Source organism: Pelophylax lessonae (genome assembly GCF_965119305.1).
Source record: "Pelophylax lessonae genome assembly, chromosome: 6".
Taxonomy (NCBI): Eukaryota; Metazoa; Chordata; class Amphibia; order Anura; family Ranidae; genus Pelophylax; species Pelophylax lessonae.
Genome location: NC_138773.1, coordinates 213,284,721 through 213,297,245, shown reverse-complemented (window position 1 = coordinate 213,297,245; position 12,525 = coordinate 213,284,721). Strand labels below are relative to the sequence as shown.

General features: G+C 47.5%; 1 protein-coding gene across 3 annotated transcripts in view; it reads right to left on the bottom strand.

Annotated features, from left to right (window-relative positions):
• Window positions 1-12,525, bottom strand: part of ADPRH (ADP-ribosylarginine hydrolase) — a 72,138-nt gene that overhangs the window by 36,467 nt on the left and 23,146 nt on the right. Inside the window, exon 1 of one of the 3 annotated variants that reach the window (XM_082260913.1) lies at window positions 8,709-8,809. The exons of the other annotated variants lie outside the window; for them this stretch is intronic. Within the exon in view, the coding sequence (XP_082117039.1) occupies window positions 8,709-8,726 (18 nt within the window). The 5' untranslated portion in view covers window positions 8,727-8,809. Of the gene's footprint in view, window positions 1-8,708; window positions 8,810-12,525 lie in introns of those variants that run through there. 3 annotated transcript variants of the gene reach the window in all.

Here is a 12,525-nt window from a genome sequence, read left to right as displayed (position 1 = left end):
CGCAATGGCGAATCGAAGGTACCTCTGGTGACCCTCGAAAATCGGGATGTGAAGGTACGCATCCTTCAAATCGATGGAGGCCATGAATTCCCCCGGAACCAGGGCAGCCACCACTGACCGCAGGGATTCCATGCGGAACTTGCGAACCCGCACAAAGCGGTTCAGAGCCTTCAAGTCCAGAATTGGACGAACCTTGCCCTCCTTCCTGGGCACGGTGAACAGATTTGAATAAAACCCCCGAAATCTGTCCCGATGAGGCACCGGAACCACCACTCCCTGAGCCCTCAGGTCCCGCACCGCTAGGTGCAGATCCCGCAAACGCTCCGGAGACAGTTGAAGATTTGAGGGAAAGAATCTGCTCTCCGGCCGAGAGAGAAACTCGATCTTGTAGCCAGATCGAACGATTTCCTGAACCCACCGGTCCCGCACGCGGGCCAGCCAGGGTTGAAGAAAACCGAGCAAGCGTCCCCCCACCCCAGAACTGGGTGAGGGCGCCCCTTCAGGCCGCATTGTTATGGGCAGCGGGTCCGGACTGACCGGACTTCTGTTTACCAGACCACGGCTTCTTTTGGGAGCCTTGACCCTTGAATGGTTTGCCCTTGTAGTGCGACCGAAAGGCACGAAAGGACCCCTGAGGAGGCCGAAAATTAGTATGTTTCTTACCAGGAGCCCCCTTAGCCTTGGGGAAGTGGAGCAAGAGAGTGCTCTTACCGCCCATGATCCCCTTTATCAACGTATCCAAGGATTCCCCAAAAAGGCGAGATCCATCATAAGGCAGATTGGCTAAGGTCTTGCGCGAAGATTGGTCCACAGACCAACACTTTAACCAAACCAGGCGGCGAGACAACACCGCCACGCTTTGTACATGTGCAGCCAACGGCACTAAATCCAAGTCCGCATCACACAGATACATGACACCCTGATGGATTTGATCCACCATATCCAATGTCGCCGGTGAGGCCGAATCAGCCACTAAGACGCGCCTAAGCACCTGCGTCCAACTTGCGACAGCCTGGGCTGCCATAAGAGAGGCAAACAGAGCTTTCAGCATCGAACCCGTAACAGAATAAGTATGACGGGCAAGAGACTCCATTCTCCTATCCGTGGCATCTCGGAACACCGGAGTATCCTCTGCAGGAATCGCAGTGGATTTATTCAAAACCGCAAATCACGTGATCCACCGGGGGTGGCACACACCACCGTTCATCAGTGGCAGGCGTGAAAGGATAACGCAGCCTAAACCTACTTGGCACAGCAAAAGGCTTGCGTAAATTGCGCCATTGTTCCTTAACAGCGCGCTGAAAATCATCAGTGCAGGGAAAGACCTGCGATGTCTTGCGTCTTTTCTGCGTCCCATAAGCCGCCAGGGCAGCAGGAGGACACAGTTCATCCTGCAAACGCAGCGTTTGTTTTATAGAAGCAACCAATTCATCCATGATTGCAAGCTCTTCAGGCGAGCCAGGGGGAGAATTATCAACCCCCTCAACCTCAGCCTCCACCTCGGACCCCACGAGATCCAGGGAGGAACGGGACCTCGATAAGGAGACCCCAGCCATAGCAGCCCCATCGCCATCACCCTCAGAATCAGAGGAAACAGAAACTCTGGGGCTTTTAGTGGATTGAGCAGCCACCAGCATCTGCACCTGAGCAGCAAGGTTAGCCACCACTTCGGCTAAATCCCCCCCTGGGGGGGAAACAGCAGTCCCCTGGCTTCCCACCAAGGTGGCAGGAAATTTGCCCTCCTGAGAATCCATTGCCCCAAAAAATTATGCCGGAGAATAAAGGGTTAATTGCCCCTTTAACAAGCGCGGCGAGCGCAGCCCACCGCACACACACACAAGCACAATGAGACCCCCACAGGGACAAAACTGAACACAGGCACTGGATATAGGAAGAACAGAAGGATAAAACCTGAAGAGACCCCTGCTGTTGCTGCCGCCTCGAACGGTGCACCCAGGAAAGAGGAAGTGATGAAATCAGGGCGCTCTATTAAAGCCTATGGAAGGCTACAAGAAAATGGCTGCCCGCAGTGAAAACATGCAGCCGGAGCAAGCGCAATCAAAATGGCGCCGTTTGGCGCCGAAACCGCCGCTCCCCCACTACTGTGATGCATATAACACCACACATGTAAAAAACATGGCGGATCGCCGCAGCGATCGCTGTATCGTGCCCCAAACATGACAAAACATGCCCCACAGCACACAGCCCTTCACACCTCACACAGGCTGACACAGACAGTGTCACACAGCCCCCCCCCTGCAGCCCACAGCGTGCAGCCAGAGCGATAGGGAGCCAAACGGTGTGAACAGAGGCAGGTTACACAGTCCCAGACTGACACCCCCCCGACAGACAGGTCCCCACATAGATACACTTACCTCTTGAAGGCGTGGGGAACCCACACAGGCGAACAAGCTGCTGCACATGAGGCAGGGAGAGTCGCATCCAGGACGCACAAAATCGGGGTTAAGAAACCGCACAGCGTCCAGTGAGGTAGCCACCTCACCAATCATCCCTGCACCGAACAGGGATGGGTCGTTCACTGTGCCAGGAGCGTTACCTGGCTGAACGCTCGAAGGCAGGCTGGGAAGCCACTGACCCACGACCTGCGACCAGGGGGATCAGCCCGAGACCCAGCCCGCACGAATCCTCTTCATCAGAAGAACTAATGCTGACAAAAAGAACAGCTAAATAAAGAGAGAGAAAAAACTCAAACAAAAAATCAAAAAAGAAGAGAAAGGCTGAGGCAAAAAGCCCCAGCACAGAGAGATCCAGCTACTCCTGACAAGCTAGGCATTGAAACTGAGATATGGATGCAGGAAGTAAGAGGGTATTGACTGAGGGGACCACCCCCTGGGGGTGGGATATGTTAAAAGCTTTAATGTTAACATATTCTGTTGCCTAGCTACTCCTTCGGAGCAAAGTCTAATACCCCATTGTGACGAATATGAAGATGGCGGCGACTGTCGGAGGACGTAAGAGAAACGAGGTTTTGCCTGTAATGCTGTCCTTTTTAGGCGCTGGACCCTGGGATCCGGTCCCTTGGAATACCAAACCCCCAAAGGCTATTTGTGCAGGGTGCTCTACAGGTCCAAGGCCGTGGCCCCCCTTATATAGGGGACCCAGTCCTTGAAGGTCTTTAAGACCATGCTCACCCTGAGGAGTGAAGATTTAAATCTTGCTTTTTTCCTGCGGCATCGGCATTTAATTTTAAATATTTACACAGCAAACAAAAAACCTTAAAAGGTTTAAAGATTGCAAAATTGTAAATATTTTATGCACTGTTCCCTTTAATAAGATTACAGAGACTTGTGCCAAGTGTATTTCTGCTTGTAATTACATTGTAGCAGGTTTATGCAAAGTATGTTTAAAGTATGTTTAAAGCATATTGTTACACTGTTTTCTTACCCTGTGCCGATTATCTGAAAAGCTTCAGCTGTGGCAAACAAGATTCAGCCTAAACTGCTCTCTCTCCCCCATTTGTTTGTGTTAGCCTGGCACATAAGCGTTCGCATGGTCACCTCTGCTGGATCGAGTGCCACGTGTCTATGGCATTCGCCCATTTGCGTGGGAAACTCCATATTTAAATATAGGCGTTCGCCGCATGGTGGGCGTGTTCTAAACGCAGTTTGGCATGCACATGGACGCCACGCACCACGCCGCACATGCAAAAGGGGCACGTTCTGCAAGGATCTGTTTTTAACCCTCTAGCCTCTGTCAGGATGAAAGGGGACACAGAGCAGCAGAGCCTAGAGGGTAGGATTGCTGACATGATTGCAGCACTACATGGAGGAAGGAAGCAGGTTGGACCCCCCTCTCCTGAGCTGCCCCCTGAATTAGTTCAGGATTGGGCAGAGGATGTGATAGATATAGCTGACCCTATAAAAGGTCAAGCTGAAATTTCCACTTCTGGGGAGTCAGCGTCAGAGGAATCTCTATCATCCTCTCAATCCCAGAGATTGTTTATCTAGTCCCTTGCTGATATGATCTGGGCTGATTTTAAACTCCCGCCCCTAGTGACATCTGAGACCTCTTTTTCCTCCCTAGGCTCATTGCGCCCTCCTCAGAGTCCTCAGTCATTTCCCATGCATCCACTCTTGGAGCAAGAAGTGTATAATGACTGGGATCATCCGGATCGGATGTTTGTTCCTCCTAAAAGATTTTCATTGGTATATCCTATGGAGGATACGTTTTCTAAGAAATGGAAAATTCCCACTGTGGATGCAGCCACTTCTTCTGTTAACAAGAATTTAACCCGTCCTGTGGATAATGCCCAGGTTTTAAAGATCCAGCGGATAAAAAGTTGGAATCTTTATTGAAAGCCTCCTTTGTGGTTGCAGGTTCTGCAGTAGCAGCCATTGGAGTGTGTCAGTCTTTTAAAGACCGCATAAAGCGAGTGGCCAAGGCCGTTCCTTCTCAAGGAGAGTCTGTGGAAGATCTGTCAGATCTACCTCGCACCTTGTGTTTCACAGTAGATGCTCTTACGGACTCCATAAGGCAAATGTCATGGTTTGCTCTGATGACAGTGCATATGCGCAGAATCTTTTGGTTAAAGAGCTGGTCTACGGAAATTTTTTGCCTGTTTATTATGTATTCGGTCTGACCAGACTATCGAGGTTGAGCAACCCTCCCCACCCCCCCACACACACCTGTACTCAATCAGTGTCCACCATCTAGTGGATATAGTAGGAGTCCCCTGTAGTGCATTTGCACATCCTTCCCAGCAAGGAGTATTATCTCCAAGGGTTAGGCTGGATTCATCTCTTTTTCATGGATAGTGTAGGACCCACTGATAATGGGGTACTTTGACGCAGTAGTGGGCTTGAGCACGATATGGCCATATGGTGGGACCAAACCCCCATTTTTATTTATGGATTGTCTTCAGATTTGGTAGTTATTTCTTTTGCATTTGCGCGCTATTCTTTTTTAATATACATGTCTTTTGGTTCATAGCTGCAGCAGCTTTAGAAATACATGGGTATGCTCCCCCAAATTTTTTGCCTGTTTATTATGTATTCGGTCTGACCAGACTATCGAGGTTGAGCAACCCTCCCCACCCCCCCACACACACCTGTACTCAATCAGTGTCCACCATCTAGTGGATATAGTAGGAGTCCCCTGTAGTGCATTTGCACATCCTTCCCAGCAAGGAGTATTATCTCCAAGGGTTAGGCTGGATTCATCTCTTTTTCATGGATAGTGTAGGACCCACTGATAATGGGGTACTTTGACGCAGTAGTGGGCTTGAGCACGATATGGCCATATGGTGGGACCAAACCCCCATTTTTATTTATGGATTGTCTTCAGATTTGGTAGTTATTTCTTTTGCATTTGCGCGCTATTCTTTTTTAATATACTGGTCTACGGAATTACCTTGTAAAAAATTACTGGCTAGCTTCCCCTTTCAGGGAGAACGCCTTTTTGGTGATAATCTGGATAAGTATATCCAAAAGATCTCGGGGGGAACAGTACGTTGCTACCTGTAAAGAGGAAAAGCAGGCATCCTTCAAGATCCCCAGCACACATAATACCAGTGCTTGCAGTTCCAGGCAGTGGCGACGGCCTCAACCGTCTGCATCCAGACCCAAGCCTTTGGGGCAAGGTCAGAAAAAGTCCTGAGCCCAGAGATCAGCCAAGTCTTCCTCTAAGCCCTCTCAGTGAAGGGGCGCCCCCACTCGCCTGGGTAGGGAGAAGGCTCCTGCAGTTCTCAGAGGCATGGGTGGAGTTAATTCAAGACATCTGGGTTGTCTCCACCATTTTCACAGGGATACAAGCTGGAATTTTGGGTGTTCCTGCATCCTCGGTTTGTAAGGTCAAGTATACCAACAGATCCCCTAAAAGAAAGATCTCTCTATCAGGCATTGAGAACTCAGAGGGTGATAACCGAGGTTCCGGAAGGCGAAAGGTTCAAGGGTTTTCACTCAAACCTATTCGTAATCCCCAAACCAAAACGGGGATGTGAGACCTATTTTGGATCTCAAGGCACTGAATCAGTTTCTGAACGTTCGGTCTTTCCGCATGGAATCAATTCGTTCAGTCGTAACCTCCCTGCAGGGAGAGGAATTCCTAGCATCCATAGACATCAAGGATGCATATCTTCATGTGCCTATATTTCAGACCCATCAAAGGTTCCTTTGTTTTGCGATTGGAAACCATCACTTTCAGTTTGTGGCCCTGCCCTTCGGGTTGGCCACAGCACCAAGAGTGTTCACAAAAATCCTAGCTCCAGTATTGGCTGTTCTAAGGTCCCGAGGGATATCAATAATAGGATATCTGGACGATCTATTACTAATAGATCGATTGGCGTCAGCTCTAAGCCAAAATATCCTTCAGACTGTACATTTTTTGAAACGTCTGGGTTGGATACGGAACTTAGCAAAGTCAGCATTACAGCCAGTCCAGCGTCTGGAATACCTGGGGCTTCTTGTCATCACGTTTGCAGGCAAAGATATTCTTGCCAGCAAGAAGGGTCTCAGACCTGAAGGATCAGGTTTGGTCTATAAGACAGATATCCATCAATACGTCGTTGCATGATGTTACTGGGGAAGATGGTATCCACATTGGAGGCAATTCCCTGTGCTCAATTCCATGCCAGACCCTTGCAGAACAACATTCTGTCTGCATGGAACGGGAAAATTCAGTCGTTGGACCAGTTCATATCTCTGCTACCAAGAGTACCACAGAGTCTGAATTGGTGGTGGTTGACCAGAAATCTGGAGAAGGGGAAATCCTTTCTTCCAGTAACCTGGAAGGTGGTGACTACGGATGCCAGTCTTTCCGGCTGGGGAGCGGTTCTAGAGGAAGTCACTGTCCAGGGGAAATGTCTTGAGTAGAGTGTCATCTCCCCGTCAACATTTTGGAAATTCGTGCAGTCAGTCGGGCTCTGAAATTCTGGACGCCCAGACTTCGGGGTCACCCTGTCAGGGTGCAATTCAACAATGCCCCGGCCGTGGCTTATGTCAACCATCAAGGAGGCACAATGAGTCGGTCAGCCCAGAAAGAGGTGGATATCATCCTGTCCTGGGCAGAGAAGTTTGTGCCATGCCTGACAGCAGTGTTCATTCCAGGAATAGAGAACTGGCAGGCAGATTACTTGAGCCATCAACAGATGTTTCCGGGGGAATGGTCCTTACATCCCGAGGTTTTTCAATTGATCTGCCTATGCTGGGGGGTCACAGACTCTGTTGGCACCCAGGTTCAACAACAAAATGGAGAGATTTGTGTCCAGGACCAGGGATCCACTCACAGTTGGAGTGGATGCTTTGGTGACTCCTTGGGATGAGTATTCCCTGATCTATGCCTTTCCTCCGGTACAGCTGATATTGCGTCTATTGCACATGATCCAGCTGGAAGGGAAACCAGTAATTGGTAACTCTTGCTTGGCCGAGGAGGATTTGGTATGCACAAAAATTTGTTAGGATTTAGAAATTTAGTTTAATGTGAACAAGCCTTGAAAGTGGATGACGGAAGTCAGCATTATTGAGATGCAAAAAATAATTTAACCACTTTAGAACCGCTCACAGTAATACTACTGCGGCAGAGTGGTTCGTTATCGTCCAGCGACGTAGTATTAACGTCGTTGGACACTCCCCCTTCTGGGCGGCGCTTGCGCGCCGCCGGAGGCTCGCTCCCGCTGTTTTCATTCACAGCGGGAGTCGGGCCAGGGGAGGAGCAGCGGCGATCGCCGCTGCTCTTACCCGATCGTCGGGGATCGAGTCTGGAGATCCGCCCGCTGTCTCCATAGTGACAGGGAGTGACAGATCGGACTGTTCAGCATAGCTGGACATCCGATCTGTCCATGACTCACACAGTCACCTCCCCCCCTACACGTCAGTAAGCACCAGGCATACATTAACCCCTCCCTCTCCAATAAAATTAACCCCTTCCCTGCCAGTGTCATTTTTACAGTAACAGTGCATATATATAGCACTGATTACTGCAGTAATGTCACTGGTACCCCCAAAAGTGTCAAAAATGTCAGTCAAGGGTCCGATCTGTCCGCCTCAATGTCGCAGTCCCGCAAAAAAAAAAATCGCAGATCGCCGCCATTACGCGTTAAAAAAAAAACACTGAAAATGACAGAAATCTTTCCCTTTGTTAGTAAACGCAATAACTTTTGCGCAAACCAATCAAAATACGCTTATTGCGATTTTTTTTACCAAACATATGTAGCATAAAACAAATTGGCCAAAAATTTTTAAAAAAATTGGTTTTTACATCTTTTTTGGGGGGAATTTCATATAAAAAAATGTTAAAAATATTGTTATTTTTTCAAAATAAACGCTCTTTTTTTGTTTATAACGCAAAAAGTAAAAATCGCACAGGTGATCAAATACCACCAAAAGAAAGCTCTGTTTGTGGGAAAAAAAGGACGTAAATTTCGTTTGGGTATGGCGTCGCACGACCGCGCAATTGTCAGTTGAAGTCGCACAGCACCGAATCGCAAAAAGTGGCCTGGACGGAAGACAGCAAAATCCTCCGGTGGTAAAGTGGTTAAAAAGGTGAACAGTACAGTAGTACTTTATGTAATCAAAAAGAGGGGAATTGTTTAGGATATAGTATAGGAGGTTTAGCAAACTAAATATCATCTATTTAGGGTTTAGTTTTCCTTTGACTTTTTTTTTAATTTTAATTAGATAGGCTGTCTAATAGCACCTAAGTGCTTGTGGTCAGCCATGGCTTAGGTTTTTCTATACTAAAATACGATCTACCTTGTCTTCTTGACACATGTGGAGTCCGCCCTAAACACTGACAACCACTACAGACTACTCTCTTGTTCCTTTTATACTGTATCTGTTGCCCGCAGAAAATATTTATTGTTACAGAAAAAAAAGAAAGTGTGAACTCTGTAACAGGAGTTAGATATAATGCCTTTTCCAACTTTATTGTTAATATTTTACACACTGTTTCAGATTAATACTAACCTGTGGTTGACTCATTTACTCTTTAGCCTACAAGACGTGTCATAAGCCCAGACCTGTCAATGAATGCAGCCAATATTTTCAGCACTCTGTAATGGCGTTTCTTGACAAATATTGACTAAGTGGTTGTAAAGGCTGAAGGTTTTTTACCTTTATGCATGTAAGCATTAAGGTAAACCCTTCTGTGCTGCAGGATCCTCATAACCCCCCACTATACTTAGCTGAGCCCAATCTTGATCCAGTGATGTGCATGAGAGCAGGGGCTCTTCTGGCTCTGTCCCTCCCCACTGGGCAGACGGATAGCAGCGGAAGCCATTGGCTCCCGCTGATGCCAATCAAACTCTGTGACAAGGGAGCACGGCCGAGCTGCCCTGTCTCTGTCAATAAATGCTGGGCAGCTCGGAAGCGAGCCTGCATGAGTGTCCCATAGAAAGCTGCTTTCAATAGGGGCACTCACTGAAAATAAAGAGCCAGGAGCACCGGCAGGAGGCCCCAGAAGAGGAGGATTGTGGCTGTTCTGTGCAAAACCACTGCACAGAGCAGGTGAGTATAACATGTTTTAAAAGAAAAAAAACCCCAAAGGTTTATTATTACTTTAAATGCCAATGGTAAAAAGGTATCTTTCTATATCTTTCTGTATCTTTCTATAATGCTGAGCAAACACTTTTTTAAAAAAAGAACACAGAAAAAAAAAAGCAAACCTAAAAACTTTGCATTCCTGAGTTGCACTGCCTCGGGAGCAGCTGTCAATCACCTCCCTTGGAGAAGAAGCAGAGACATGTCTTTGAGAAAGCGCTGTGCCTAATGTGAAACATGTCTGAACAGAACTAGAGCTGGCTATTTTATTAAAGGAAGAATACTATTTTGAATCAGTGTGCATTCCTGGGAGCCATTGGCTACCGTTACTGTCAATTCAATTCAATGAGCCAATGAGGAGAGAGAGGGGGCGGGGCCAAGTGGCGCTCCATGTCTAAATGGAAACGCAGAGCAGGGGCTCAGGAGCAACCCTGCCCGGGTGCCCCCATAGCAAGCTGCTTGCTCTGGGGGCACTCGGCAGGAGGGAGTGGCCAGGAGTGTAGACAAGGGACCCGAGAAAAGGAGGATCTGGGCTGCTCTGTACAAAACCAATACACAGAGGAGGTAGATATAACACGTTTTGTTATTTTTTTAACAAAAAAATAAAGAAAACAGCCTTTAATATCACTTAATATTCAGGCTTAATATTAGGATTGGGGTTAATATTACAGTCAGGGCCATAAATATTGTGACAGACAATTCACAAGATTTGCTTTGGCTGCAGACTTTCAGCTTTAATTTGAGGGTATTTACATCCAAATCAGGTGAAAGGAATTACCACAGTTTTTATATGTGCCTCCTTCTTTTTAAGGGACCAAAAGTTATGGGACAATTGGCTGCCCAGCTGTTCCATGGCCAGGGGTGGGTTATTCCCTCATTATCCAATTTACAAGGAGCAGATAAAAGGTCCAGAGTTCATTTCAAGTGTGCTATTTGCATTTGGAATCTGTTGCTGTCAACTCTCAATATGAGATCCAAAGAGCTGTCACTATCAGTTAAGCAAGCCATCATTAGGCTGAAAAAACAAAACAAACCCATAAGAGAGATAGCAAAAACATTAGGTGAGCAAAAACATTAGGTGTGGCCAAATCAACTGTTTGGAACATCCCTAAAAAGAAAGAACGCACCGGTGAGCCCAGCAACACCAAAAGCCCAGGAAGACCACGGAAAACAACTGTGGTGGATGACCGAAGAATTCTTTCCCTGGTGAAGAAAACACCCTTCACAACAGTTGGCCAGATCAAGAACACACTCCAGGAGGTAGGTGTATGTGTGTCAAAGTCAGCAATCAAGAGAAGACTTCACCAGAGTGAATACAGAGGGTTCACCACACGATGTAAACCATTGGTGAGCCTCAAAAACAGGAAGGCCAGATTAGAGTTTGCCAAACAACATCTCAAAAAGTATTCACAGTTCTGGAACAACATCCTATGGACAGATGAGACCAAGATCAACTTGTGATAGAAAGAGAAGAGTATGGAGAAGGAAAGGAACTGCTCATGATCCAAAACATACCACCTCATCAGTGAAGCATGGTGGTGGTAGTGTCATGGCGTGGGCATGTATGGCTGCCAATGGAACTGGATCTCTTGTATTTATTGATGATGTGACTGCTGACAAAAGCAGCAGGATAAATTCTGAAGTGTTTCTGGCAATATTATCTGCTCATATTCAGCCAAATGCTTCAGAACTCATTGGACGGCGCTTCACAGTGCAGATGGACAATGACCCGAAGCATACTGCGAAAGCAACCAAAGAGTTTAAGGGAAAGAAGTGGAATGTTATGCAATGGCCAAGTCAATCACCTGACCTGAATCCGATTGAGCATGCATTTCACTTGCTGAAGACAAAACTGAAGGGAAAATGCCCCTCACTGACTGACTGACTGCAGCAGAAGCTATTGGCCCCCACAGCTGTGTCTGAGCCAATGGGGAGAGAGAGAGAGAGCTGAAAGAGCCCCCCCCCTGCATTAATTAATATCAATGAAAGCCTACCAACATGCAACATTTAATAGTTTATACTTGGAAGGCGGAGTCATGACATCACACAACCCGCCACCTAGAAGGGCACACCCCCATGTCTCTGTCTCTCTTGTTGTCACTCTTATTTGCTGTATTTCTCCCTTTTTTGCATCTCTCTCACAGTCTCTCTCTCTTACTCTCTCTTTTGCAGTTGCTCTCTCTCTCTTGCAGTCTCTCTCACGGTCTCTTTTTTGCAATCTCTCTCTCTCGCAGACTTTTTTGCAGTCTCTCGCTGTCTCTTGCTCACAGTCTCTCTCCCGCTCTCTCAGTCACTCTCTTTCTCCTTCTCTTGCAGTCACACGCTCTCTTTTGCAGTCGCTCTCTTGTAGTTTCTCTCTGTAGTAATCCCTGTGGATCGTGAGGTCTGCTTTCAAGGTTTGTATTTATATTGAAAATCAAGATCAAGGAAGCTTTTGCCCATCTGCTCCACAGGAGGTTTCTGTCCTCACTGAATTTGCCATAAACAGACATCCCAACCTGCAAAAACTAATTTCAGGGAGATGGCACTCCGCGCCCCACCCTCCCCCCACCAATTTAATACAACTAGAGGATGATCAAATTAATTGCAATCAGTATACAGAGGTTTACTTCTTCTGAAAGATATTAAAGGAACACTCTAACCACCATGACCACCTCAGTGATTTGAAGTGGTCATGCTGGGATATTTACAATTATGTGCTGGGGGCTAGGGTGCAGGTACTGCTGGCTGGTACTGCTGGTGGGAAATGCTGGCTCCTCTGAGAAACATCAACGGAGTGTGAGGAGCGGTGCTGGAGGAAACATGCAGACCCGATGCTTCCTGTATCTTTCCTCTGACAGGCAGAGTGCATTTGATTTCACTCCGCCAGTGACAGGACAGAGCCGGAACTATACAGGAAGCATTGGCTTCGTTCTGACAGCTGACACAGACAGCCGGGATATATCGCATGGCGCTTGTGGGTGTCAGGGAGCCACAGACGGCACGCACCTCGTGGGAGACTTAGGATGTCCTCTTAAGACACCTGCGCTAT